Source organism: Zosterops lateralis (genome assembly GCF_965231275.1).
Source record: "Zosterops lateralis genome assembly, chromosome: 2".
Taxonomy (NCBI): Eukaryota; Metazoa; Chordata; class Aves; order Passeriformes; family Zosteropidae; genus Zosterops; species Zosterops lateralis.
Genome location: NC_139763.1, coordinates 57,362,701 through 57,389,279, shown reverse-complemented (window position 1 = coordinate 57,389,279; position 26,579 = coordinate 57,362,701). Strand labels below are relative to the sequence as shown.

The 26,579-nt window shown below is 36.1% G+C and overlaps 1 protein-coding gene across 1 annotated transcript in view; it reads right to left on the bottom strand.

Annotated features, from left to right (window-relative positions):
- Positions 1-26,579, bottom strand: part of DIAPH3 (diaphanous related formin 3) — a 190,751-nt gene that overhangs the window by 43,486 nt on the left and 120,686 nt on the right. Inside the window, exons 25-26 of the mRNA XM_083855235.1 lie at positions 12,728-12,823; positions 12,240-12,299 (exon numbers count right to left, since the gene is read on the bottom strand). Coding sequence (XP_083711361.1) covers positions 12,240-12,299; positions 12,728-12,823 — 156 coding nt within the window. The remainder of the gene's footprint in view (positions 1-12,239; positions 12,300-12,727; positions 12,824-26,579) is intronic.

Sequence of the window (26,579 nt, the reverse complement as noted above, 5' to 3'; positions counted from 1 at the left end):
TGCATTCCAGGAAGGCTGCATAACTTAAAGCTACACTACTGATCTATTTACTTTTAATCCAGCTAGTTAAATAAAGCATGAGTAGATAAAAAAGTATTATTATTGTACTATCAGTGTAACACAAATCACACAAGCACACTCTATAGTAAAGGAAAAGAGACGAGTATCAAAATACTAGAATTTGGAAGCATAACAAAGTTAGCTATCCAAATTTAATGCAAATTTTGTATGTATGCATGTAAGAGAATTACAGGGGTTTTGCCACTCTGAAGCATTTCTACTGTTCATAGCCTAGGACAGAATATGAACTTAAAGAACAGTTATTCAAGCTGTTGTTTCATCTGCAGTATTAAGTGTTCTGTGGACTGTTTTATTAACTTTATTAGACGCAGAGACAGAGAACTAAAACATGAACAATACTTATCACATCTCTCAGCCTCAAGCACTTTAAATTGGAGGCATGAACTCACTAACTATTAACAATTTATATTTCCCTCCTAGCCCCTGTGTAGGATGCATATGTGCCTCTCTCTAGCCACTATGAGGAGCCTAAACACGCTAAACTGTGCATCTATTTATGAGGTATTTTATCTCTTCAAGAGACTAAATACATAGATTAATTCTGGAGGTCAGTTAAAAATGCTTAATACCTGATTTCCCAGAGTAATTAACATTTTAAAGCACTTTATGTGTTTACTGCTTTGATTCTACCTTTCAATCCAGTTGTAGATGTCTGTAAAGACAGCCTGGAGATCTCAGTTTAAGAATCGAACAATGCAAATTGTGACAAATTTGACCCATCTACCAGAAGGGTAGGAAGGAGGATCCTGTAAACTACAGGCCTGGCAGCCTGACCTCAGTGCTGGGGAAGGTTATAGAACAGATTAGCTTGAGTGCCATCACATGGCATGTGCAGGACAACCAGAGCATCAGGCCCAGCCAACACAGGTTTAGGAAAGGCAGGCTCTGCTTGACCAACTTGATCTCCTTTCATGATGCAGGTGACTGATGAAAGGTTGTGGATGTAGTCTATAGAGAGTTCAGTAAAACCTTCAACACTGTCTCCTACACCATTCTCCTGGAGAAGCTGACAGGCCACGGCTTAGAGAGGGTGCACTCTTTGCTAGGTGAAACACTGCCTGGATGGCCAGGCCCAGAGAATGGTGGAGAAAGGAACTAAACCCAGTTGGTGGCCAGTTGCTAGCAGTGTTCTCCAGGGCTCAGCACTGGAACCAGTCCTGTTTAACATCTTTACTGATGATTTGGATGAGGACATCAAGTCCACTTTCAGTTTGGAGATGACACTGAGCAGGAGTGTTGATCTGCTGGAGGTAGCTGGAAGCTTCTGCAGAAGGATCTGGACAGGCTGGATCAATGGACTGAGGCCAACTGTATGAGGTTCAACAAGGCAAACTGGTGGGTTGTGTACTTGGGTTACAACAACCCATTCTAGCATTACAGGCTGGAGGCAGAGTGGCTGGAAAGCTGCCCAGTGGAAAAGGAACTGGGTGTGTTGGTTGACAGCAACTGAACAGGATCCAGCTGTGTCCAGGTGGCCAAGAAGGCCAAAATGGCATGCTGGCGTGTGTCAGCAATGGTGATGCCAGCAGGACCAGGGCAGTGATTGTCCCACTGCACTCAGCACTGGTGAGGCACTCAAGTCCTCTGTTTATGGACCCCTAACTACAAGAAAGACATTGAGGTGCTGGAGCATGTCCAGAGAAGGGCAATGGAGCTGGGATTGTTTATACTGGGAAAAAGGAGGCTCAGGGTAGATCTTTTCACTCTCTACCACTACTTGAAAGAAAGTTGTAACAAGGTGGAGGCTGGCCTCTTTTCCCAGGCAATCAGCAATAGGACAAAAGGACACAGCCTCAAGTTGCACAAGGGCAGCTTCAGGTTGTAATTCTTCACTGAATGGGTGGCAAGGCTTTGACATGGGGTACCCAGGGAGGTGGTAGGGCCACCATATTTGGTAGTGTTCAAGAAGTGACTGGATGTGGCGCTTAGCGCTGTTGTTTAGTTGACATGGTGGTGTTCGATCAAAGGTTGAACTCAATGATGTTTTTGACATCACTCTCATTTAATGTTATCTCACTTTATAAATACTGACCAAATTGTAACAATGTCCTCCACAAGCTCCTCCTTCAGCCTAATTGCCTAATTTGCATAGTGTTCATATGAGTTAATCAGCAGATTTGGAAGCATTAGATTGACTCAGACAGCTCTTGAGCTTCTGATGGCAGAGTGAAAGATTAGATACCATAAAACTCACTTTCTCTTGGAAAAGATGATCAAAGGAGATATTTACATTTTAGAGCATAGGAAGAAAAAAATATATTTAGTCTCCCTTCTCTGGTAATGACAAAATAAAATTCACCCACTGAAATAAGAATATGTGCTCAGATAAATGTTTCTGTGCTTATGCACTGAAAAGAAAGCAATTTTGGCAAGGAATTGAGAGTATTTGGGGATTAATCTCTGCTTTTGAAATTAAGGCAACATTGAAAAAAAAGTCACCAAATGTAATTATGACTACAGTAAAGAACAACCAAAATCAGAAAATGCCAACCTTTTACAAAGCTATAAAAGCAGCAGAAGCCTTTATGTATTAATAGGTTTTATATCCTTATCCCTTCTCCAGAGCCTAGAGAAAACAATGGGAAGATCACCACCTTTAAGACTTATTTCTCTGGCTAACATGTATCTGTAGTAACTCAAACAGCTGCCTTTCAGCTAAGATACACAACTCTGATAGGAATTTCTTCTGTTGTTAATAAATTTAGTTACCAAGCTAAAAGACCACTAAAACTTAGGTGTCAAAGTTAATCTGGGTAATGAAAGCTCTCACTCAGCTGTGTTTAACCCTGGTTCATCAAGATTTATTGTTCCCTCAAGGAGACGATTTAAACCACGTTTTCTGTATCCCTGCAAAGTTCCCTTCTGTTCACAGAGTGCCATTATAAATAACAAATGTTAGTGAGTCTACCGATTCAAAGACTCATAATGGATGGATGGTAATGATTCCTGCCACATTCTTGGACATGCTTCTGAAATTGCACAGCTCGATTAGGTGTAGTACACAGATACCCAAATATCTTCTGAAACCCCCAAACTGGGCTGTGATATCCAAATTCGTTCCTGACCTAAAAGCTATCCTGCCTCAAGTACAAAAAGTAGACTGTCTAGAGCTAATTCAAGTATTTTTATGTGCACTGTATTATAATGCACCATGTACACTCATCTCTTTTCAAATACAAGGAAACAGGCTTAAAGCCTAAGAAAACAGATAAAAAGAAAAACCTCTGGAATAATTATTTGCCTGTGCTGAAAATCTGCTGAGATTTCATTCCATTTCCCTGTTTATGACACTAAGTAGTCCCGATGTTATCTTTTCAATTTCTTATTTTATCATTTTGCTATGCTACAAGGAGGGAGAAAATCAAGAACTGCAACTTTGAATACTGTAGAATAAATTCACTCTTAGTTTTCCAAATCCCAGCCTTTAGATTTTTTAAAACCTACGGCAAATATGGTCAAGCTTATAGAGTCAAGTAACAGTTTTTCTTTTATTTCTCTGGTATATGGAGTTAGATAATATTGTCAGGAGACAAAAAAAGCATGATAAAACTCTTTTCCCCATGGAAATAAAAAACTTCACCATTACAAACAAAGTCTTCTTTTGAAGACATCAAGACAAACTATTGTTACAGAAGGACTATGCTACTTACTAGATAGTAATAGTCTCTCAAAGAAAGAAGTATATACTAGTTATCCTCCAGGATGTAAAATCATCTAGGAAATTGTATAGACTTCACACAGTTTTTCTGTTTGGTTAAAGCTATTTTGCTTTAAAAAGTTGTTGGCTTTTTTTTAAAGCAAAAGATTACCATGATAAGGATAAGAGTCAAACTACTTTCAAGTGAAGGCTGTAAAGGAAAAGACTGAAAATCCAAATATTCTTTCCCGAAATTACTTAAACTGCAGCTTCCCATCTTGGATTTGTAACCTACCTCACCATAAGAAAAGAGGATTTGCAGGATCATTCAGTTGGAAGCCTGGCTATCATCTTTCCTCCTGCCATTCAGGCAAGAAGAGCTCCATTTGACCCCTGCATTTCCTCCATTTATCACTCATGATCTCCGGGTTTGAGCCACCAAAAGGCTTTCTGAGGCTTCAGATTATCTTGCTGGGTGATTGACGCACATTGCCCTAGGCATTTATGGTGGAAACACACAAGACTCATCTATTTTTTAATGAAACAGAGAAGACACTAGATTTATCAAGAACTTCCAGGCACAAGCACTAATTCTGATACAACTGGAGTGTCAATTTCCCTTTAGAGTATTCAGAAACTTGAAAGTAAATCTTCCAAGTGTTCCCACCCAAACAAAAGGAAGAAGTTGAAGATACCCTCATTTTCTCTGCATGTTTGCACCTTTGCAGAGGATTGGCTATAATGAAAAAAGTCAGGAAGAAACTTAACTCCATTATTTCTTCTACATATTTTTGTTCTGCTACAGCAACCACTCAGAAAAAGAAAGTGAAACTAAATTCTCCCAAAAGAAGAAAAAATCCCAGAACATTAATGGAACACATTCACTTACCAGGCATAAGAGGATGACTTAAGAAAAGTGCTTGAAGAATTTAACGAATAATGTTCTGTGCTTTCTCTAAATCTTTTAAATTCTGACTGACTAAACAATGTTGCATTAACCAGACATCACCAGAGTCACAGAACAGACTCAGGAATCATACTCTGTTAGTATCTCAGATTTTGTCCCCACTGAAGTCTTTAACCAGAGAAAACTCATTTTTGATGTCTAGCTGATGAAAAATTCCTACCTAGTACTTCACTTGTGGTTTATTTGTGGTTTCTTTATGAAAGATAACCCCTTTAAGAAGATATATATGTGTGTGTATCTATCTAGCTATTTCTAAAACCCTACAATATACACAGCTTTATGGCTGTTGTTCAGCAAACCTGCTATTCAGATCAAATTTATAAAGGCCTATGAAGAATGAGGCAGAAATTTAGACACTACTTGTTCTTAACATTCAGAAAACAGAAGTGAAACAGACTGGTAAATTTATACCTAAAATCTTGTTTAATAAATACGGAAGAGACTTGAAAAGTGCTCTGAGAAGTGACAGAACCTCTCTGCTGTACATATAAACTTGGTAATTGTCTTCAAATCAGAAGTTCTGCGTGACTGAAAAATGGAAAGACAAATATGGGTACATTGCTGGTAATTTACAGCTCCCTTTGCAGATTTAAGATGTTCCACTGATAAATTTTCAGCCGACTGTTTTGAATATATAACTTGTCTGTTGAAGCTTTTAGAAATCTGGTTACCTACCTAGGTGATTATGAAGCTGACATTTACTGTATGTGCAATTATGGAATATACAGTGTCACTTCTTTCAAATGTCACCTCTTTGCTACCGTTCTTATCTTGCAGAAAGTGTCGTTGCCTCCCTTGAGAGCCATGATCTTATTCAACTAATACCAATGAACACTGGCAAAATATTTACAAAAGCAATTAGCTCTTCTGAATGTCTAATTTGACATCTTCCAAGGGTCGCATTTTAGGAATGAAGCTGTCAAACCTCTGGAGAAAAAGCCCCATTATAAGGTCCACCTTGTCTCAGGGTAGTACTTAAAATTTTTACTCTGAAAAAGCTTAGGTTCTCCTTTTTGTCTACATTATGTTCAGCTAAAATGCTATATGATAAGACATAGGGTGAAGGATATGCGTGCAAGCCCACTCATGAGAGTTGATAAGGGAAATCTCACAGGACTTTAATAAAATAGACGGGGACATTTTTTGTAGGATTAAAATTCCTCCTCGCCTTTCTAAATACAGGTTGCTAGTGTGTGTTTAGCTTATACTACAGGCAAGATAGCATTTCTTTCTGTCTAGATCAGTATTTTCACAGTAATAATACACAATTACTACTGATTTGAAGTATCTTTTTCCTCTCTTGACAGAGTCTCCAATCATTTTTCAGCACTTGGCATTTTAAAATAAATAAATGATTAAATAAATGAGTGGCTTATACTTCTGTATGCCAGTCTTTGTTTTAAGGAACATTTTGTTAGAAAAGCCGTCTGCAAATTTTTTCTCATTTTCCATTCTAAATTCTTGCTGGCTGCCATCCCTTCTGAGTTGGAAACTCTCTTTATTCTAAGATTAAATTATGAGTGTGAGAGACTGCTAAAAACTCTGCATCAAAATTAATCTTTTTCCTAGATATTCTGGAATGAAAATTCTTCAGGGATATTTTTGTGATGATGCGTGTTTGAAACTGCGGCAATGCAGAAATAGTTTTAAAGAAAGAAATAAAAACATCTAAATTCACTTTCCTTGTCTGGATATTATTTTTTCTTTCCACACGTGCAAAATTGACTTTTATGGTCAGTTTCTTTGAACTCTGCTGTATGCTCTAGGAATAAAAAAACTATCATAAACAGTGTAGATGGTTCCAGGGGAATTATTTCTGTTAGAATAAGCAGCAATTTTACTTGACCTATGAAGTCAATATTGAAGCAAAGATTTGGTCTTAAAATGGCAACAACTGAGAACCATTTTTTAATAGAAATCCTATTAAATGTTTTCTTTTCATAACAGTGCCTACAGTTATTCCATGTCTTCTACTGAGAAAACTTGTCTATTGAGTACAACACAAAAAATTTCTCCACCAGAGGTACTGATGTTTTGTGATCACATGGCTAACATGCACAGTGCCTTGAAAGCAGTATCTACCGTGACAGACTGCTAATGCTCAAGAGGGTGCCTTGCCTGCTAACATGTTCTGGGGAAAAAGCTATCTTCATGGGAAGCTTCTTCACTCTTAAGTACTTCCTAATGTTCACTACATACAGCCGAGGAAAAGACGGCAACATACACAGACTTAAGGAAAACTTAGGTTGAAATGCCAATCTTAGCTTGCTGTCACTTACAATGATGAAATAAAAATGACCTCTACGTGGTCACACTTTTTCAAGAGCTAAGATGAGCTTGAGCTCACTGTCAGCTTTGCTTGTCAGAAATAAGGTAGCAGAGACATTAATATGAGTATCAGATGACAGTTCTATTATAAATACAAGACGAAAAGAACCCAACAAACATGAAAAAAGGGTTTTCCTATGCTTAATTGGGACAGAATTACATTACTGCATAAGGGTTTTATTTAACAGAAGTCTTTAAAATACTTCAGACTACATGTGACACGAAAATTATTCTATTGTGTACAGATTTACTGAACAAACAGCTATAACAATTACAACCATTTCTTACCATGGAAGTTTGATCTCAATATAGAAACAAGACCTTTTTGTCACTTTTAGAAATGTAGTCCACAATGCAATTACTGATTGTGACAGAAAGATTTCTTTCAACCTCTGCAGTCTCAAAAAGCAATCTGTATGTTTTTTACTTGCATTTTATTATAGCTTTTCTTTACTCACAGCATTTTTAATACAATCTGCTTGTAAAGATAAACTCTGCTGCATTTGAGGTATATGTTTATATACAATCAAAGCTGCAGCTCAAATTTGTATTCATGCAATTCAGGTAGAATTAGCTTGGCTAATGCTACTGCAAATAAATACGTAGCCATAGCAGCAGAGAACTTGATGCAGGCTGCAAAACCTGACCAAAAAGTTAGTGAATAATGCAGCTTTCTGTGCTGCAGTGGGCTCTGCCCTGCCTCGGATATGCTGCTGCATGTATCTGGACTTCAGTAGCTTGAAATAAGCTGCAAATGTGTCTTGACTCTTGTTGTAAATAATTGATAAACTCAGATAAGCCACAGCTATTAGCTGTTTGAAATGATCGTCTAATGTGCAAAATCCTGATCACTGAAAATTAAGTGTTTTCTTCTGCTTCCTAAATAAAAGAGCTCCTCTGTTAGATGCTATTGAATCCTAAGCACACCAGTAAAACTATACCAATACTTTGCTTGTGTCAAACAGTGCCCTGAATTGGAATTACAGCAAAAGCATATACCACACTATTTACTGCAGATAACACTCCTTTGCAATTAAAGCAAACTGTAACATTAACAGGTAGTTTTGCACACAGATGTAATTCAGTAGGTAATTTAAAAATAAAAAAACACTATGAATGGGAATGAAATATACCAATTGTATATATCTCCACTAAAATCTAGTGCATATTACTTGCATTCTTAAGGCATTAAAACACTTGCAATACTTAGCAATTCTAAATGTATATTATTTCTGTTAGTTATGCAGCAAGAATTTTTCTCCACAAGAAATATTGTGACTTGATGGGCCTTGTCACAAACATTAAAAATACAACCGGTAATTCTGATCACAAAAATAGAACAGATTTAAACTTGACAAAACCTACATATCACAGAATCACAAGGTTGGAAGAGATCTTCAAGGTCATCGAGTCTTACCCATGCCCTAACACCTCAACTAAACCATGGCACCAAGTGCCACATCCAATCTTTTTTTAAACATATGGTTTTTTTAAACACATACCATGTTAGAAAGAGGCAAGTTGTTCAATAACAGAAGAATGCAGTAGGATTGAAAATAAAATAACACACATTCAGCTACCGTGGAATGTGGCATGAGAACGAGTACTCCTTTTAATTAGAAGTACCAGCTGAACACAACAAGAGCTTCCAGGGGAGCTGAACAGATCACAATGAGAAAAATGGCCCACACAAAAGCTAGCATTTCACTAAATTTACTATTTTTATTTTTTTTTTTTTTCCCTTAAGCAGTCTATTTACTTAAAGGAAACAATTTCAGTTCTCAGTTCTAGACCTGAGCAGCACTGGCTTGTTCCTCTGTATTACTTTGTTTTACAGGGTTTGGCTAAGCCTGAAAAGCAAATGCTAGGTTGATATCTTGCATAGCATTGTACTGAGGGTGACACTGGCAATGGTTAGAAAAATTTCTTTCCTGCTTCCATTTAGTTTACAGCTATGGAGAAAGTGTGCATTCAGGCTGTATTTCTCTCCCTGTGAAACATAGAACCAGTTTCCTGTCCTGTGTTTGTGTGGGATAGAGTTAATTTCCTTCCTAGCAGCTGGTATAGTGCTCTGTTTTGAATTGAGTCTAGGAAGGGTGTTGATAACACACCGATGTTTTGGTTGCTGCTCAGCAGTGCTCACCCTAAGTCAAGGAACTTTCAGGTTCCCATGCTCTGGGATGTTCATATGCTCTTCATGGGCCCTCTTCAGTGGGCAGGAGCACAATCAAGTGGGGAGGAGCATAGCTGGGACAGCTGACCAGAAATGGCCAAAGGGATAGTCCATACCATATGGCATCAGGCTCAGCACGTAAACTGAGCAACTTGGTCAGGAGATGTTGATTGCTAGGAAGAGACTGGCTCAGCATTGGTCCACGGTGGTGAGAAATTGTATTGCGCATCCCTTTTTCTCTTGTGTTTCATTCCTCTCCCTTCCTCTACCTTTTACTCCTCCTCCTTCTTCTCCTCCCTACTATTGTTGTTGTTATTATTATTATTATTATTATTATTATTATCCTATTTCAATTATTACATTGTTCTTTTCTCAACCCATGAGCTTTATGTTTTTCCATCCCATCAGGGAAGACAGCATGTGGCTGCAAGGTACTTAATTGCTAACTTGGGGTTATAACACTCTCTATGCTTGGATCTGATTTAGTTTCCTCTTTTTTAAGAGAAATATTTTTAATCATAAAGACTAAATTAGATTTCATTAATTTGGCTGCTTGTGTTTTGAAACAGAAGAGATTAGTTAGAACTTGATGGCACCTGCCCAACAGAGATTACTATACTCTAAAGGATTCAAGACAGACATTTCAAGTCATGGCTTGTAATTCTTTTTGACTGTATGATGAATCCTAGGTATGAATCTGCAGTGTGCATTAATACAATATATCTACTAAACGTGAATCTATCAATCTAACAGAATAAACAGTAACCAAACCAGTTACCGGTTAACCCAAATAGCCAAAACCAGTACAGAGGCAAACACAGAACATGCTCGATTTGCTACTTATGGACTTTCAGCAATCTCCACATATTTTAGCCTTACAGTAAGACAGCGGGTTTTTTCTCATGATATAAAATTTGTCATCCATTTGAAGTTGTAGGTTGGGAAAAAAATAGCAAATTAGGAATGACCAAGCTAATACTTCTGACTAATAACATATTCCAGTTTTTCTGAAGTGGGCTAAAGTCACAGACTTCTTGCTTTTACGGTGTATGTGTAATAGAAAATTATATAGAGCATTCATCACTTATTTTACACATATAGATAGAAAGAACAGGCTATTGAGCATATATCTATATATCAGATATAAAGTGCAAGAAAAAATGATACAGAGAACAATACTGACATTACACATTGTTGGACTCAGAAAAAGAAAATTAAAGAAACTTTATCATTATAATTCCTATCTTGACAGACCACATTAACTTCATTAAGGTTATTATCATTATTATCCAAAACTGACTTTGACACTCGGGGTGTAGAACACATTCTAGACAGTATATAACCTAAATGACCAAATACTTTTATGAAAAAGGAAAAAAAGGCTTTGAACTCACCATAATCTACACCAGGTTTGGTGCTCTATTTGGCTCAAGATAGGAAGATGTAACACACAGACATTGTGACAAGTGTCAACAAATCAAAAACATGCTAATGAATTCCTTAAAAGCAAGCTCAGATCTGTACTAGCCTGTTTCTAAGCTAACAAGACAAGTGAAAGAAACGTTGAATTCATTTTAAAATGTCTTAGAATTAGACTGTCTCAAAATGTTCTATGGAAATTTGACTTTGATAAAAACAACAAAAAATCCAAGCGTTTACTCTTCTCTCCAAATCAGATATCTGAACTTCAAACTTTAGCACCCAATTATAGCCATCTGATGTACAAATTAATCCATGGTTGAGACTAAGATTTTTCAGCATTAAAATTTTAGTAAGTGTGGGTGGGTTTTTGGGTTGTTTTGTTTTTTAATCTGAAACATGGCCATAACGTTTGACCAAAGGCAGTTAAGTTTGAAAACTGGAAGCTATGGTCTGTCCATAGACAGCTACCTAGATGGAATGTGCTGGTAAGAAGCAGTATTCAATATGACTGCTCTTACAAGCAGAAACACTTACAGGATAAATTCAGATGTGCTCCATAGTCATTACTCAAATATCAATATGTCATCATGTGTTAGATAAGCAGCTGTCAAATATACTTGATTTCTCTTTGATCCAATTTCTGGAATTATCTACAAACTGTCCTTTCAGCCAGATTTTCTTCAATTTTGTGTTTATATGCCAAATTCAACAGGTTTGGGAGGTTTTTTTTGCTACATTCACTTAGAGAAATAAACACTTAAACATGAGGTATAATTAATATAGTCAACTTTATGACATCTGCTTTATAAACCCCACAGTGCATTTAAATATCAAAAAATAGTGCAATCTGCTTTAAAAACTAAGAAAGAATTTTTTTTTCTCCATTATTAAAATTTCTCTTTAACAGAAGGACTACAGATACAAACCTCTTCCTGAGACCACTAGTCATGAGCAGCTGAGTCACTCTGGACTCCTCAAGCTTAATTAAAATACAGCCAATATAGTAATATTCTGTAGACTGACTATCTAATAAAGCTAACAGGCACCCACCCCTGCACTGTTACTTTTCTTGTAACAACAAGTACTACTGGGTACAGTGAGATAGTTCAGCAGTTTACGAATAAACATTTACTATGACTTTGTTGAGACAACAAAGGAATTATACTTTTGAATTATATGGATAAGCAATAGCTTAAACCATTCCAGCTATAGGACCAAGAAAACCAAGACAAAGAAACACAGAATGAATGCCAAAAGTTCTCAGATTTGGTATAATAGGCACTTAGTAACACTTAAAACATTAAGCAATCTCTGCTTTCTATTAGTTCCATAAACCCTAAAAAACTTGTGTAATAATTCTTAAGGATAATAAAAGTACTAGAATTTAAAACCATAATCAAAATTTAAATAAATAAAAATCCTACAAAAGACAGAAGAGCTTTGCAGAGTAAGCAGTAAGTATGGTTTCAGAATGTAATATTCAGATGGTTCTTAAAAAGCAAGTTCCAATATGGTTTAGTACTCCACTAACCTAAAAAACTGAAAAAATAATCACAGCAGTCTTGAAAGCACAGATCAACTACATAACCTAACCTAAGAAGTGCATGCAATTCATGAATATGGTTCATTACCATGGTTACAAGCTTTCAGCACAGGCCGCTGCGTGGTTGGACTGAGATTTTGTGGTATGTCTGCAAAAGCAAAGAAACAATGGAAATAAAATATCTGTTTGAAAGCTACCAGAGTATTACAACATTACAAAGCAGAAGTTTAGGAATTTAGGAATTAGAAGTCAGGTATTTCTTGGAATAAATGACCGTTATATACCAGAGAAATAATTTGACTCAGACTCAGTTATAGAGCAAGATAACTTTCACTTCCCCAATACAACCACAAACCCTAAAAAGTTAAGTTACACTTGGCTGTATTGAAAAGTCTAGTCATAATGATTTGGCTATAATAAGTTCAGTACATTAATTTCTAGTCTTAATGACATAAGCAATCTGACATCCCTTAAAACTGTCATTGCATAAACAAATTAAACCTGACAGTATCTAAATTCTAGAGCACTAGACCCATAATGCTTTTCACTTTCTAAAATCTAAAATAGAATATTCACCTTTGGACCTTGGTGTCCTTTTCCTTCGGTCTCGAAAAGCCGCACCTGACTGCAAGGCCTCCAACAGGCTATCCATCACTCCAGTCTCCTCACCTTCTGTAAAGGAAAAAGAAGGAATCCTCTTGGTTACTATAGCAATATCAAAGCATAAAGAATAACACCAACAAAAAACAATAATAATGGATACCAATACTATTATTAAAACTATTAATTTCAAACTTTGACCAGTGCTTTAATATTTACAAATTGCTCTCTTGAAATTAACCACAACAGATTTGGTCTTCTAGAGATTGAACTAGACCCAATTCTATTCCACTCATTTCACATTCTTCTTTTTCTGTATAGAGAGTCAAGCATAGTTTTAAGTGAAATGTCATTTCACTCATATTTTCATTTCAGTACCCTTCTACAACTGCAAATAATCAGTCTCATGTCAGCTTTCAAGAGCTGTCCCTTACATGATTTGTTACATTTGACAAAAGATCACTCAGTTATTGTGATAAAAAGTTGAAATTGTTTCTCAGCAGGGAGCAGAGTGAACAGTATTGGACTGGATAGGATATAGTGATATCCATAGGCCGCTTTAATCAAAAGCCATTTTCCGTTCACATTTATTAACCTCTGGCCAATATTAAATAATTGATGTAGTTCAGGGAAATTCCACTCATCGAATTACATGCTTATAATGCCTAATAATATACACAGGTGTATAATAACCCCCAAAAGAATGATGACTGTTACTCTGAGATGGTAACCAAATGCAAGTATTAAACACTCTCCTTTTACTTCCTTAAATAAACACATCAGAAAGTGTTATATTTTTGAACCTTGTTACTCCATTGTATGTTTGCATGGGAGGACAAAGAACAGAACTCCAGGGATTAACTAAACAACAAAAAATCTTCACGGAGGAATAAAGAATTCCATTATAGAAATCTCATTATACCCCACTAGGCAAAACTCCCTAGGTCAACACACATCTTGGATAAAGTCAGCAGTTATTGCTAACATTGAATATGCAAATTAGGATCTAAACTACCTGGTGCATATAACAAGACGCCGAGTACAGGGAGACAATCACTGCCCTGGTCCTGCTGGCCACACTATTGCTGACACAAACCAGGACACCAGTAGCTTTCTTGGCCACCTGAGCAAACATTGGCTCACTTTCAGCTGCTGTCAATCAACACCCTCAGGTTTTTTTCCACTCTGCCTCCAGCCTGTAGTGTGCAGGGGATTATTGTGACCTACATCCAGAACCCACCAGTTGGCCTTGTTGAACCTCATACAACTGGCCTCAGTCCACTGCTCCAGCTTGTTCAGATCCCTCTGCAGAACCTTTCTGTCCTCCAGCAATTCAACACTTGTCACCCAGCTTGGTGTCATCTGCACACTGACTGAGGGGGCATTCAATTCCTTCATCCAAATTGTTGACAAAGATACTAAACAGGGCCCAACACTGAGCCCTGTGGAGGGCTACTCATGGCCAGCCATCAGCTGGATGTAACTCTACTCACCACCACTCTTTGGGCTCAGCCATCCAGTCAGCTTTTTATCCAGGAAATAGTAACCCTTAGTTCTTCTCTTTTCTCTATACTCTGTCCTATCAGACTAGTTTTCAACCTTTCACAAAAGTGCTATACAGAACACCAAAAAGGTGACAATTAGCAAATAAATCATAATTTTGCCTAACATTTATATTTATGGCAGGTATAGAATAAACATGAAGACAGAAATACAGAATGTTTTTTCATTTTACTTTGTGTTTGCTATAACTTGCTTTATTACACTGAAGTTTGCTCTCTTACAACTAATGGACTATCACACCTATTAGTACTGCTTGGAATACACCTTATAAAAAAACCACTCAGACCATGTCTTCAGCTTCCTATTTGTTTGTTTGTTCAGGTTTGGCTTTTGTTTTGCTTTTTTTTTTTTTTTTTTGTTTGTTTGTTTGTTTTGGTTTTGGTTTTGTTCTGGTTTGGGCTTTTTTTTGTTTGTTTGGTTTCTCAGGGGTTTTTTTGTGGTTTTTTTTTCTTGTTGGTTTGGTAGGGGTTTTCTTGTTAGTTGTTTAACTTTCTCCATCTGATGTCATGCAATTCTCTAAAATACTAATGTCTGGAATGAATATAGTCAGTGAATAGTTTCAACCAACATGATGCCTGAAGAAATTTTTAGCCAAGCCATGAGTTACATTAACGAACATGAATGCTGGAGGAAAGCTTATAAGCATTTTGGGTAATAGCAATGCAAAAAGATTGAAAGTATCACAGTCACCAAAATTATACCATTAATGTCTATGGAAAAGAGTTCATAAGTTTTGTTTTAAAAGAAATAACAGAAGAAAAATTTCAATGCTATTTCAGCATGTCATCTGTTTCCTCTTAAGCCTGTCCAGAATACTACAGATTTCATAGTAATTTCAAAATCTTAACAATTTTCAGTATAAAAAAGCCATGGTTACTATAAAAAGACTCATCAAATAAATAAAAAAAAATTAAAATAATGCAACAGAAATATTGCAAACCCACAATTTCTTGTAGTAAAGCTGCAACATTTACGTGCACTGTTTTTCACACTTATCTGAAATACTCTCGTAGTTACAAAGTGGATTATAGATTATGGTCCCATTGACATGCAAAACAGTATTAGAAGAATAAATTGTAGTAGATTGAAATTTGAATTTAAAAACTCCTCTAATAGTTATCCTGTATACTTTGATGTATTGAAACAAACTAACCACTGCAAATAAAAGCATTCATACTTAACAATCTTTGTACCCAAAACACGTAGAAAGCCTGGTTTTCAAACTCATACAACTTCAGTAGGCTCCAAATTGTGGTTTCTGACACCTTCATCAGCAGCTGACTGGGACAACTTCTGTCAAGTTATAAGGTAACTATCAGTACCCACACTATCAATAATGATGTCCAAGTGTCTGTGATGGGAAGATTAAGAAATGAGAGCCTACCATGCAGTATTTGAGAAGTCTTTTAAATTACCTTGGGAGAGCTGTATACAACATTGCTACCACGACAGTACAAGAGTCACAGGTACTGTTCAATATTAACACCTCCTAAGGGACCTTTAAATCGGCTTTCACAAGCTGCTGCTGATGACTGGCACCAGTCCCAACCAGCTTCCTAATTAGTCAAGTGTATCAATCAAATCTTTGACCTCATAGAACTAGGAATTCCAGTCGGCTTGGAGATAGTTACACAGTAATTCCTTTGAGAAAGTTATCATTTTATGATTTAAATGCTCTCTTTTCCCACAATTGCAGAATAGAAGATTTAAATACTTTTAAATATCATAACTAATTAAAACTCATACAACTGTCTTTTAAATACCATCTAAAGGAGAAGTAAACTTCCCAAAGTAGCCAGTGAGTCCTGCCCTTGACATTTTAGTGCCAAGTCAGATATAAACTACTAATGTCATAATTACATCTTTAAAAATGTTAAGAATATGAAAGACCCTTTTCTTCCAGTGCACCAAGTATCATTAGCTTTACATGTACACCTATAATATCTTATAATGATAGCAACAGATACTGCAGTTAGTAGTGACACCTGCATTTCATGTACTAATAAAGAACAAATTGTATATACCATAATTTCAGGAGCAGTAGTCCACTGACATGATAGAATCACAAACATCATTAGCAGTATGGTTTTATAGAAAGAGAGTTGTAACAAGATCATTTTGGATGAAAAAAAGATTTATTTTTACACTTCCCCCAAACATGTCCAATATAAAATAAACCACAGAACACAAGGACTCCAAAAGTTCACTTTACCAGAAGAAAACCTATTAATATGCCTGTTTCCTTTTTCATAGAATCAAAGCTCTATTCAGCTACTCTCCTCACAAAGGAAAATACTAAGAAGTTTCAGAAAAGCAAACCAGGGATTCTTTTAGCATGGTTTCTACTGATTTTGCTTACTCAATCTGTACACTTAAGAGATTCAGCTACAGCAATTTTGGCTGTCATCTTCCATCTGCCTTTATTTATAGCATTGCAACTACATGCAGCTATTTGTTATACTGTAGGTAATGAAAAGGACCAGCTCCTAAAGCCAAACACTAAGTTTCATGTGAAACTAAAGCAACACAACTTGGACAAATGCACACATTAAAAAGAGACCTTACAGATTCCATAGCTGTTACAGAAGGAAAAGGGTGCAAACCTCAAGGGCTGCCTCTGAAGTTATCTGGATAGCTGAGTTTAATTATCGTTGTTTCATCTTTGACATAACTCCATGGCAGGACTCAAGCCTTTATATAATTTAACAACAAACTTGGAGTGCTGAAGCTATCAGATTTGTTTTCCTCATCTTAAGAATTAAATCCTCCCAATTCAGCAAGTACCACAATTGATACTTTTTTACTCTTGTTTATTTTTTTTTCTTCCTCTTCAGCTCAGGACATAATTCAAGTTAGATACACTGCACCCAGTTTTTGACTGACTAAAATGCAAGCCCTTCACAACCTTTTTCCGGGTTTAATTCCATGATGTCTTGTGCATTTACATACAAAAATTTCAGAGGCAAATAATTACCAGGCTTGGGAGAGTGACAGCTGAGATGTTTCCAGACTATTTGCACAAGGAAGGAAAAGAGAAAGTTACATCTTTTAATTTTATTAATGTTGTATCTTCAAAGACATCATGAAAAGTCCTTATATATGTTTGTATAAGGGCTGATTTTGATTAGTGCAGGCTACAAAGCACTGCCCAGCTGACTAAAGGCCTCCATCTGAGTGAAATTTGAAGTAACATTCTCTGAACAAAATCACAAGAGGAAAGCTTTAGCCATGCAAAGTTTTGAATTACTTAGGCTCCAGGAGGCAGAACAGCAGATCACAGAGAAGAAGATAATTTAAGCCATCAGTGCAGCAGTGAGCTCCAATGTTTTGGATGTGGGCTCCATCTTTTCAGTCTCAGAGTGCAAGACAGCCAGATACTGTGCAGTATTCATAGTGCTGATGCGAAAAATCTCTAGATCTTTCAGCCATACATATGATCAAGGCAGAAGACTTTTTGAAGGCTTTAACATTGTAAACATTAAATTATAAAGCAACCTTAAATGTTTTAATGTAACATGTTTAGCAATGAATACATAAATTCAGAGTCTTAATTCCAATGAAATTCAGATACAATTTTACAAAGAAATTGTGGGTGGATGATAAGGGCAACTTTGTCCAGAAAATGTACAGAAGATATAGACTGCCACTTGAACTTGTTCTAAGGCTTTGAATTTTTTCTGGTAAAAGCCATAGCAGCAACCAGGTAATCTTCATTGACAGGTGAGTTAAGGAATACATGACCACCAGTCTGATTTTCAATAACAGTGCACAAACTAGAGCCATGACCCAGAACACAGGGATTCCTTTGACACTGATAAAATTTTGGAAGAAACTTGTTACAATACAGTAAGGAAAACAAAATTTCCAGTGTACAGTTACAGGCAGAAATAGCTGCCAAGTGTGCCTTGGATGTGCTGGCTGAAAGGACACCTCCTTTCAGATTAAAAACTATTAAATCCAACTTCAGAAAAATATCACTATTTGCAGTGACTTCGGGCAAAAGACACATAACAACCCTTCCAAAAGTAAAACACATGCACGTACTTCAGCTTTCAAATCAGCACTCTAGTGCAGTATCAGAGTAGTTACATTTCTTTCTCATGCCCAACACAAAGTAGAAAGCCTTTGATAGTGCTTCAGAGGCCTTGGCAAGTATACTCTAGAAAGGCATGATTTCTCCTAATGACTGATGCACCCATTCCATAAATCTAGCTGAGAAGAGTTGGTTTCATGCCATCTTCCTTGCTCTTGATAAACCTGGAGTGCTTTTATGGTTCAGGAATAGATACATTTTGACTCTAAGCATATGAACAAAGAGGGCCCCAAGCTCCAGAGAGCTTTAAACAAGTTAAATTCAAAATAAACTCCACTTTCATGAACTCTGAAAGACATCTGTCCCTTTCAAGTCAGATGTTGAAATTAAGGTTGGTACCTACACAAATTTAATTTAAGATAGCTCATATGACAAAACCAAAAGGTAAGCTGTGGTAAGAGGTGGTTCTTTATCAGAGAGATACAAAAACACTTCAGTGGTGTAAGGTACCAATTCCTGGATCTCACCTGGATCACAATTTCCCATTTAAGTAATAGGACTGAGAGTGAAATCATCTTAATATTGAGCTTTTTAATAAAAATGTTAATGATCAAAAAAAAAAAGTTCACTATGAGTCTTTAAGTCCCTTCTTTCTATGACAACAGAAAAAAGCCACTGTAAACTCACATAGAGTTTTCCACAGAGATTATCCAATTTAATTTATATTGGTGCCAGATCCAATAGAATGACTGTCAGAGCATTTCTGAGAGACATCCACGTAAACTGGACTTATAAAAGAATGAACAGAACACCAAGTCTTTGAAGTTGTGTACCCCAAGACTTGGTCGTGGGGATAATATTTATTACATCTTCCTTCATGACCTGAATGATAGAATAGAGTGCACTCTGCTCAAGTCTGCACATGGTACAAAATTCAAAGTAATAGCTGATCTATTCAGAAGAACCTTGAAAAGTTAGGGAAATTGGCACATAAGCATCCTAATGAAATCCAACAAAACACCTGTATGTGATGAGATGAAACATCATCCAGGAGCACTGGTGGTGGGGGGCAACTGGTTGGGAAGCATATTTAAAAATAATAATTGAGGACTCTGGTGGACAACATATTGAACATGAGTCAGTATTGTGACTCTGTGGCAAAGGTGACCAAAGAAAAGCATTGCCAGCAAGCCATAAGAGGGCATCCTTCCCCTCTTCTCAGCACTGTGTGAGACATCTGCAGCGCTGAGTCCAGCTCTGGCACCCCTCTACAAGGGAGACACAAACGTATCCAAGCAAAGTCAAGGGCCATGAAGATGCTAAAGGGATTAGAGCATCTCTCATATGAGAACACACTGAGAGAGCTAGGACTGTTCAGCCTGATAGAAGGCTCAGGGGAAGTTATCAATATATATAAACACCTGTGGGGAATTGGGTGGGGTGTAAAGGTGACTGCCCCAGACTCAGAGATTCCCAGAGAGGACAGTAGGCAATGTGCACAAACTGATTACAAAGAGGTTATCTTTTCACTAAGCCCACTGAATTTTGCATACACACCTACTCTCTCACCAACTCAACAATACAGGATATTCTAGTAATGTATTTTATATTGCATTACCTGATAATATTTTTAAAATCCAGTTAAAAGACTCAATCTTTTTATAGCCCTTTTCCTATTCACTTGGGATGCTGTGCCATTTTAGTGGAAAAAAAGCACCTGCTAAATTGAGAACAATGCTAACTTTCTTTTAGTTTTAGTTTTATTTAGCGACTTATAACTAAAAGAGACCAGCCTTATGTACTCAGGTTATCTAAGGCTATGATTTGAAAGGACAGCTAATAGCAAGAACTATTGATTACATATGAAGAAGTCAGTCAACATGTTTTGTTATTAAGGAGTTTTCCATTTTCTTTATACATCAGAACTCCAATGACACTGACAAGAATACAACTAGTCTGCTTTCCAGACTAGCCAAAAACTAATACTTTCATTAGTTTTGTTTCACAGAGGGGAAAAAATACAAACATCTATTAGTGAGATGAATCAATTACAATTTCATTTAGAAAGCAGGAAGAACAACTATAGGAGAATTATTAATTGAACATAGCTTCTTAAAAGAATATATGGAGCCGAACATAATACACCTGTGTGGGTGTGTGCAAACATCTTGTCTCTTGGTTACTGTGTGCCTCTGAAGGAGCTTACTGAGCAGAGTACTGTTCCCATTTAAATTTATAAACAGCCAATAAATTAGAAAATATACACAGTGATTACTCATACTGAAAGTTGTACTACAGAGATGAGGGGCTCAAGGAAATTTTCAAGTTGAATCCTTTTTCACCAGTGGAGTGATAATGTTCTGACTGGATTACATGACTGAGCTTGCTAAGGAAAAATTCTGGACAGCTTTGGGTGGGAAAGACCGTTTAGTCTTGGATTGAGTAGGTATAAATGCTTAAGAATACCCAGGAAAATCAGACTAAGAGCCCACCTACCCCTGCATCCTTTGTGCACTAGTAGCCAATATCAAGCATCTATACAAAGGACAGGACAAATATATAATTATATTTCTAGAATGGTCTCTTGGTCTCCAGCTGTTCATGATTCAAAGACTTTGTATTTGAATTTAGTAGCCTTCAATATAGAGAAGCTGCCAGAGAAATCAAGTAACTTTTGTCAGCAAGCTTCAGAGCCAGAATATTTTGGTATGCAGTAACAAGACTGTACTTCTGTACAACCACTGAGGTATTGCTGAGTGAAGATAAGCGTCCTAGCGAACAGCATAGTAATAGAAGCAGCAGCAGACTCAGTTTGAAGGAAGAGTCAGAGACATGACCTTCCCATCAGCTAGCTTTCCAACACTTACAGAGGGGGTTCTTGGCTCTTTTACAACCTTGGACTGAGGAAAGTAAAAATAAAGCATATCCACCAATGCTTTGGTAAGGATATTTATTCCTCCCTTCCTCTGCAACTTGAGAGAAGAAACTTTTGATGATACAGAAAAAAACCTGAGAGAATAAAAGCATCACATAGGAGTGAGTTTAGAGGACTCTGATGTCTACCCTCCTTACAGAGGAGATGTGAGGTAGTATTTGGAGTAGGAAATGCCTACTCAAATCAAAACCTACTATCTGTACAAACATTAGAGCTCTTAATCGCAAAGATGTCTCTAGAGATAGTAATTGTTTTTCATGGTAATGCCATTTTGAGTTTGCAGCATTGTTTTCACATTTGTTGAGAAATTTTACCAGTGTAACATAAACAGCAAACCTTATGAGAATATTCATCTACAGACATTACTTTACTGACCCTAAATTTTTTCAATAGTTCTATTTGTTATTGTTTTTCTCTCTTCCAAATGCAACTCCTATTTATTTTTCCTTGGGTTTTGTGTAAACCTCAGTTTCACAAATGCTTTTCAACTGCTATCTCCAAAGATTCTACTTCTAAGTAAAATTTTCAGAAGGAAAATAATTGTTTCTTCTAAACAACTTGCAATTTTGGAGCTACTACATAGCACAAACTAACAGCAGTTGCTGCATTCTGAGCCCATGAGCTGCAAATAAGTACATGAACCTCCATGTTCCAGAAGACCTAGCACCTTTGACATTTTGTTAGAGCATGACCTATGACTATTAGTTGTTGATTAAATTAATATACATTCAGAACAGTTCTACTTTTTTGCACTAAAACCATAAAATTCTGTGAACAGATAAGGTTTTGCAGTATCTCATCTTTTGCTGTGGCTTCTGCAGATGTTTTACATCAGATGTATTACATTGAGTCTTTTAGATTTTTTTGATTAAACATACCTGTATTTTATCATTCTCTAGAGCCTTTTTCAAGCATGAATGTGCCAATTATTCTTGAGAGAACATCTGGATGTTCTTGGTAATTTACCTAGATTTATACTTTACTGTCAAAACAATACAATTGTAGCTGAAAAATAACCTCTTTACTTAGGGAAGTATCAAGTGATATCTCCTTTCTGGTGGATTTGTAGCCAATGTCTGTCAAATCTCCTTTCTCATATGTACATATGTAAGACTTTTTTTGTTGTTGTTGTTGAAAATTATGCAAAAATTAGATTTACTCTCCAAAACCATCATGAGCTTACTACCAACTGTCCAGTAAATATTAACCTGAGTAAATACTGAGCAATCAACTCTAAAAAGTCTCATAGTTCCTTCTGCCATTATCATTTAACATAAAAGGAAGAGGTTACACTCCTCACATTTATGGTAAAGAGTTATTTCCCACTGTCCTCCTAATAAAAGTGATTCTTAAGAATGAATTCAAATAACAGAGAGTGACCTCAGGAATCCTCTGGGTGAAGAGGATCCAATTTGAGGATAAGTGGAGGCAATCAGGGAACAAGAGGAAAAGGTTATCAGCACCAGGGAGGAACTGACTTGAGTGGAGCACTTGAAATTCCAAAAGGGAAACTACCTGAAGAAAGTAACTTACACAAAACGCTTGTTGGATATTAATAATATATCCTTAGAACTTCTTCATATATACTATTGTCAAATCTTTTGCCCCTTTCACAGTAAATTTAGTTAAATGAAACATATTCCTAAATTACAAAAAACTAGTAATAGACATACTATTGTCCAAAAATGGGTATTTTTTCAGGCTATTAACCCAGCAGACATTTTAAACCAACAAATTACCAACATACGTTAGAAACTAATGAAGCCATTTCAGTGACTTTTGCAGTCCTTCACTCCCTTCAGAGGAAGGGAAATGCTCTTGAGAAGTACTGAATCTCTTACTCCAGTGAGAACAAATCAATAAAATGGGGGCCTAACAAACTTAAGCTAAGCAGGTAAAGTAGGGTCTTTGAGGGTTACCTAATAATATAAATATCTTTGAGGATTTTTAAATTTATTTCAAAGGCAAGTATTTCATCTATTGGAATCTGAACTTTATTTACCTAATTACATTTACTACTTTCATTTTTTAAACTATCAGTACTGGGATCCATGGTATCCTTTTGTTTTGCAGAACAGTACAGAACTAATGAAAATATTCATATTGCTCGACTTAGCAGACAATAATAAAGCAGTTAATATTTGAAGAACCAAAGCCTAAAATGCTGTATGCAAGTTTGTGAGACAGGAATGTGTTGGTTTTTTTCCAAACGAGATAGACAACATAAAACCTCTATAAAAATAAATGCTGCAAAATTGACTGCAAATAAGGTCATAACTGTTTAAATGAACTAAAACTTATTTAAAACCAGATCATTATGATAAAAATGAAACTGAATAACACAACTGAAAACAAGCTAATATGCTATACTGGAAATCAGATGTTCCATTTTGGCATTACTTCACTGCTTTTGTCCAAGAAAAGGGCAATCTTTGTAAATAACCACTGATAAAAGTGGCTTGTTACTTAAATAGTATTCAAAGTAAGACACAATGAAGATGCCACAATGATGGAGTTCTCAATTATATTACAATAAATTTACCTGCTATTATCTCAGCTACAGAATTCTTATATTCTGATAAGATCAAAATAATTGATTGGTGTGCTTCTACTAAGCATCTGAACAGCATGAGAAAGTATGTATCTGGATGTCAATAGCATACAGACAAGTGGCATTTACATAAAAGATCTCCTTCCACTGGCTATTTACCTTTGGAAGGATAGTGTGTGATAGTTTGATCTGGTTCACAAAAGCAAGTAAAGCATCTCATGATGAGTATAATTTTGCATTCCAGAGAATATCTGGAAGACAGATTTTATTAACATAAATTTCAAAATGCTAAGTATTGCTCACTACTTAGTCAAAATGTTTATTGAATTCCACTTACTTTTAAGTTAGGATTGAGCTGAAAGGAAACTATGATACTTTTACTCTGTAAACTGAAGACTCACAGTCTTCTTTATCAGTTAACTATTTGAGTTGTGACCACTAGGATATCTAGATGTTGCTAAGATGTAAACCAGAGACTTTTAACAAACTACAGTTTAGAGATGTGTAAATCTGACATTGGTTGCAGATCCAAATCTCAAAAACAATTTGCAAGAGGGCAAATGAAATGTTTCCATATAATAACAGAAATCTATGTTCTTATTAGCAGAGGTTAAAATTTATATTGTAAAACCTACCTAAAATGTTCAGGTTTTTCTAAAACATGCTGTATTGCATATCCATAAAACACTACACACTTCACAAAGTATAAAATATTGATATATTTATATCTGAGATATAAAAATATAAAAAAGGGAATTTATAACTTTACGAAGACTTATCATGAAGTACACATATTTCTCTAATTTTAGAAAATGACCATATCAACACTGAATTTGGTGCAACAGTATGACAAAAGAAGCTTGATATAGACGTATGCATGACAGAGCATACCTGTGATCTAGATGACTCAGATGTCACCTGTGTGACAAGGCCCAACATAGACTAAAGACAGATTATTATAGTTTGTGAGAAGGCTGATATATTACAGAACTACCTTGGAACTCATACTTGTCATAAATGTCAGTCATTACTAACGAAATTATTGTTTTCATCCTGAAGAAATTAGTTTAAACTAAAATTCAGGAGTTGCCTTTAATCCAGTTTGATTTTCTTTTTGGGTTAATATCACCTTTGTAGTCCTCAAATTTTTTTTTTTGGTTGTACATTCAAAAGTGGTATAAATACAGTCCTAACATGCTATATGCAACTTATTGACTCAAGTCACATTATTTTAAATTTTAAATACAATTTAAATTTCATTACATATTACTTCACAATGTAAGTGTCCCTGCACATGGCAGGGGGGTTGGGGGTTTATTGTCCATTCCAACCCCTTAGCATTCTATTATTCTATGATTCTATATTAAGTTTTTATCAATGCAAAAAAAGTCAGCCAATACCCCCCAAGTAACTAAAAACTTTTGCAGTATTATGTAGGTTTGTAGTTTCCTCCACCTTGTGCATCCAAAGGTAGACTACAGGCCTGCTCTTCGACTAGTTTCCAAAAGCAGATGAAAGACGAAGAAACCCAAAGAAAAGAACTTCAAGAACAAAATAGAATCTGGGGCAGGTTAAATGTCTGTGTTGTAAATGAGACCAGTGGCTAACAATACAAGCTTAGGATGATGATACAAATCCTGTTTTAACACTGGATAGCACTTCAGGTCTTGAAAGGTACCAAGTACAGGCTGAAAGAGAAGCTCCAGAATCATAAAGTAGTCACTAATGGCTAATTAACGGTCACTGAAAAAAGCACAATCTGAAGCCTTGTGAAAAGATTGCTTTTACCTTAAGAAAAGGAGCAGCAGCTAAGCAAGAGAAAATCAAAGGCATTGATGTGGCCTGGGGAATTAACACACCCTGAAGCATTTTAAATTCTCTAACCTAAAGATAGACAAGAGGATTTGAACTCTCAAGAAATGAAACCATTTGATAAAAGAATAAGATCCAAAACTGTGCATGGGGAAGGAAAGAGAGATGGTAGAGTAGAAAAGAAAAAAACAAAACCCCAAACTATTTCTGCTCTAGTCCCTTGCAGAAAACCTCTCAAATTTCAGTATGTCATCTTGTAAACTATGAACATCATTGGTAGCCATCATCACCAACACTACAGTGTCAACTCCATGGGATTTTATAGTGACATTAAATCTAGGACACATTTTTCAAGACAGACTATGAAAAGGTAGAGACTGATAGGTACTAAGAACTAATTATAGTGATAATGACAGATAACACACAAGGGTAAAATAATAGCACAACCAGTGCTACTAATGACTGTCAGCCCAGTAAAGTGGGATTGGATTATTTTTTCATTGCTTTTGTTGTTTGTTTTTTTTACTGCTGTTGCTGATTCTTAGAGTTTTTAAAAGAAGTTTAAGAGAAGCAGTTAAGAAACCATGAAGTAGCACATAGCACACAGTCAGAGTACACAGCACAGCGATACACAACCATTCCTAATCTTCAAATAATTTTCAGTTAAAAAGCCATGTTACTCAAAAGAAAAAAAAAACAAAAAGAATTGAGATGTAGAGTACACTATGATCTATCCACAGAGAAAAAAAGATATTGAAGAACCATTTAGCATATATACTCTCATCTTTTCTCTTGTACCAAGAATGCACTTCTTTGAAATCTCAAAAATAACTTCTGGGTTGGTGACATCAATGTGTTTTATTCAAGCAATATTTAAAATAATGTTCCTACAAATCTAACATCTGATCTAGTCACCATATAAAGAAATAATAGG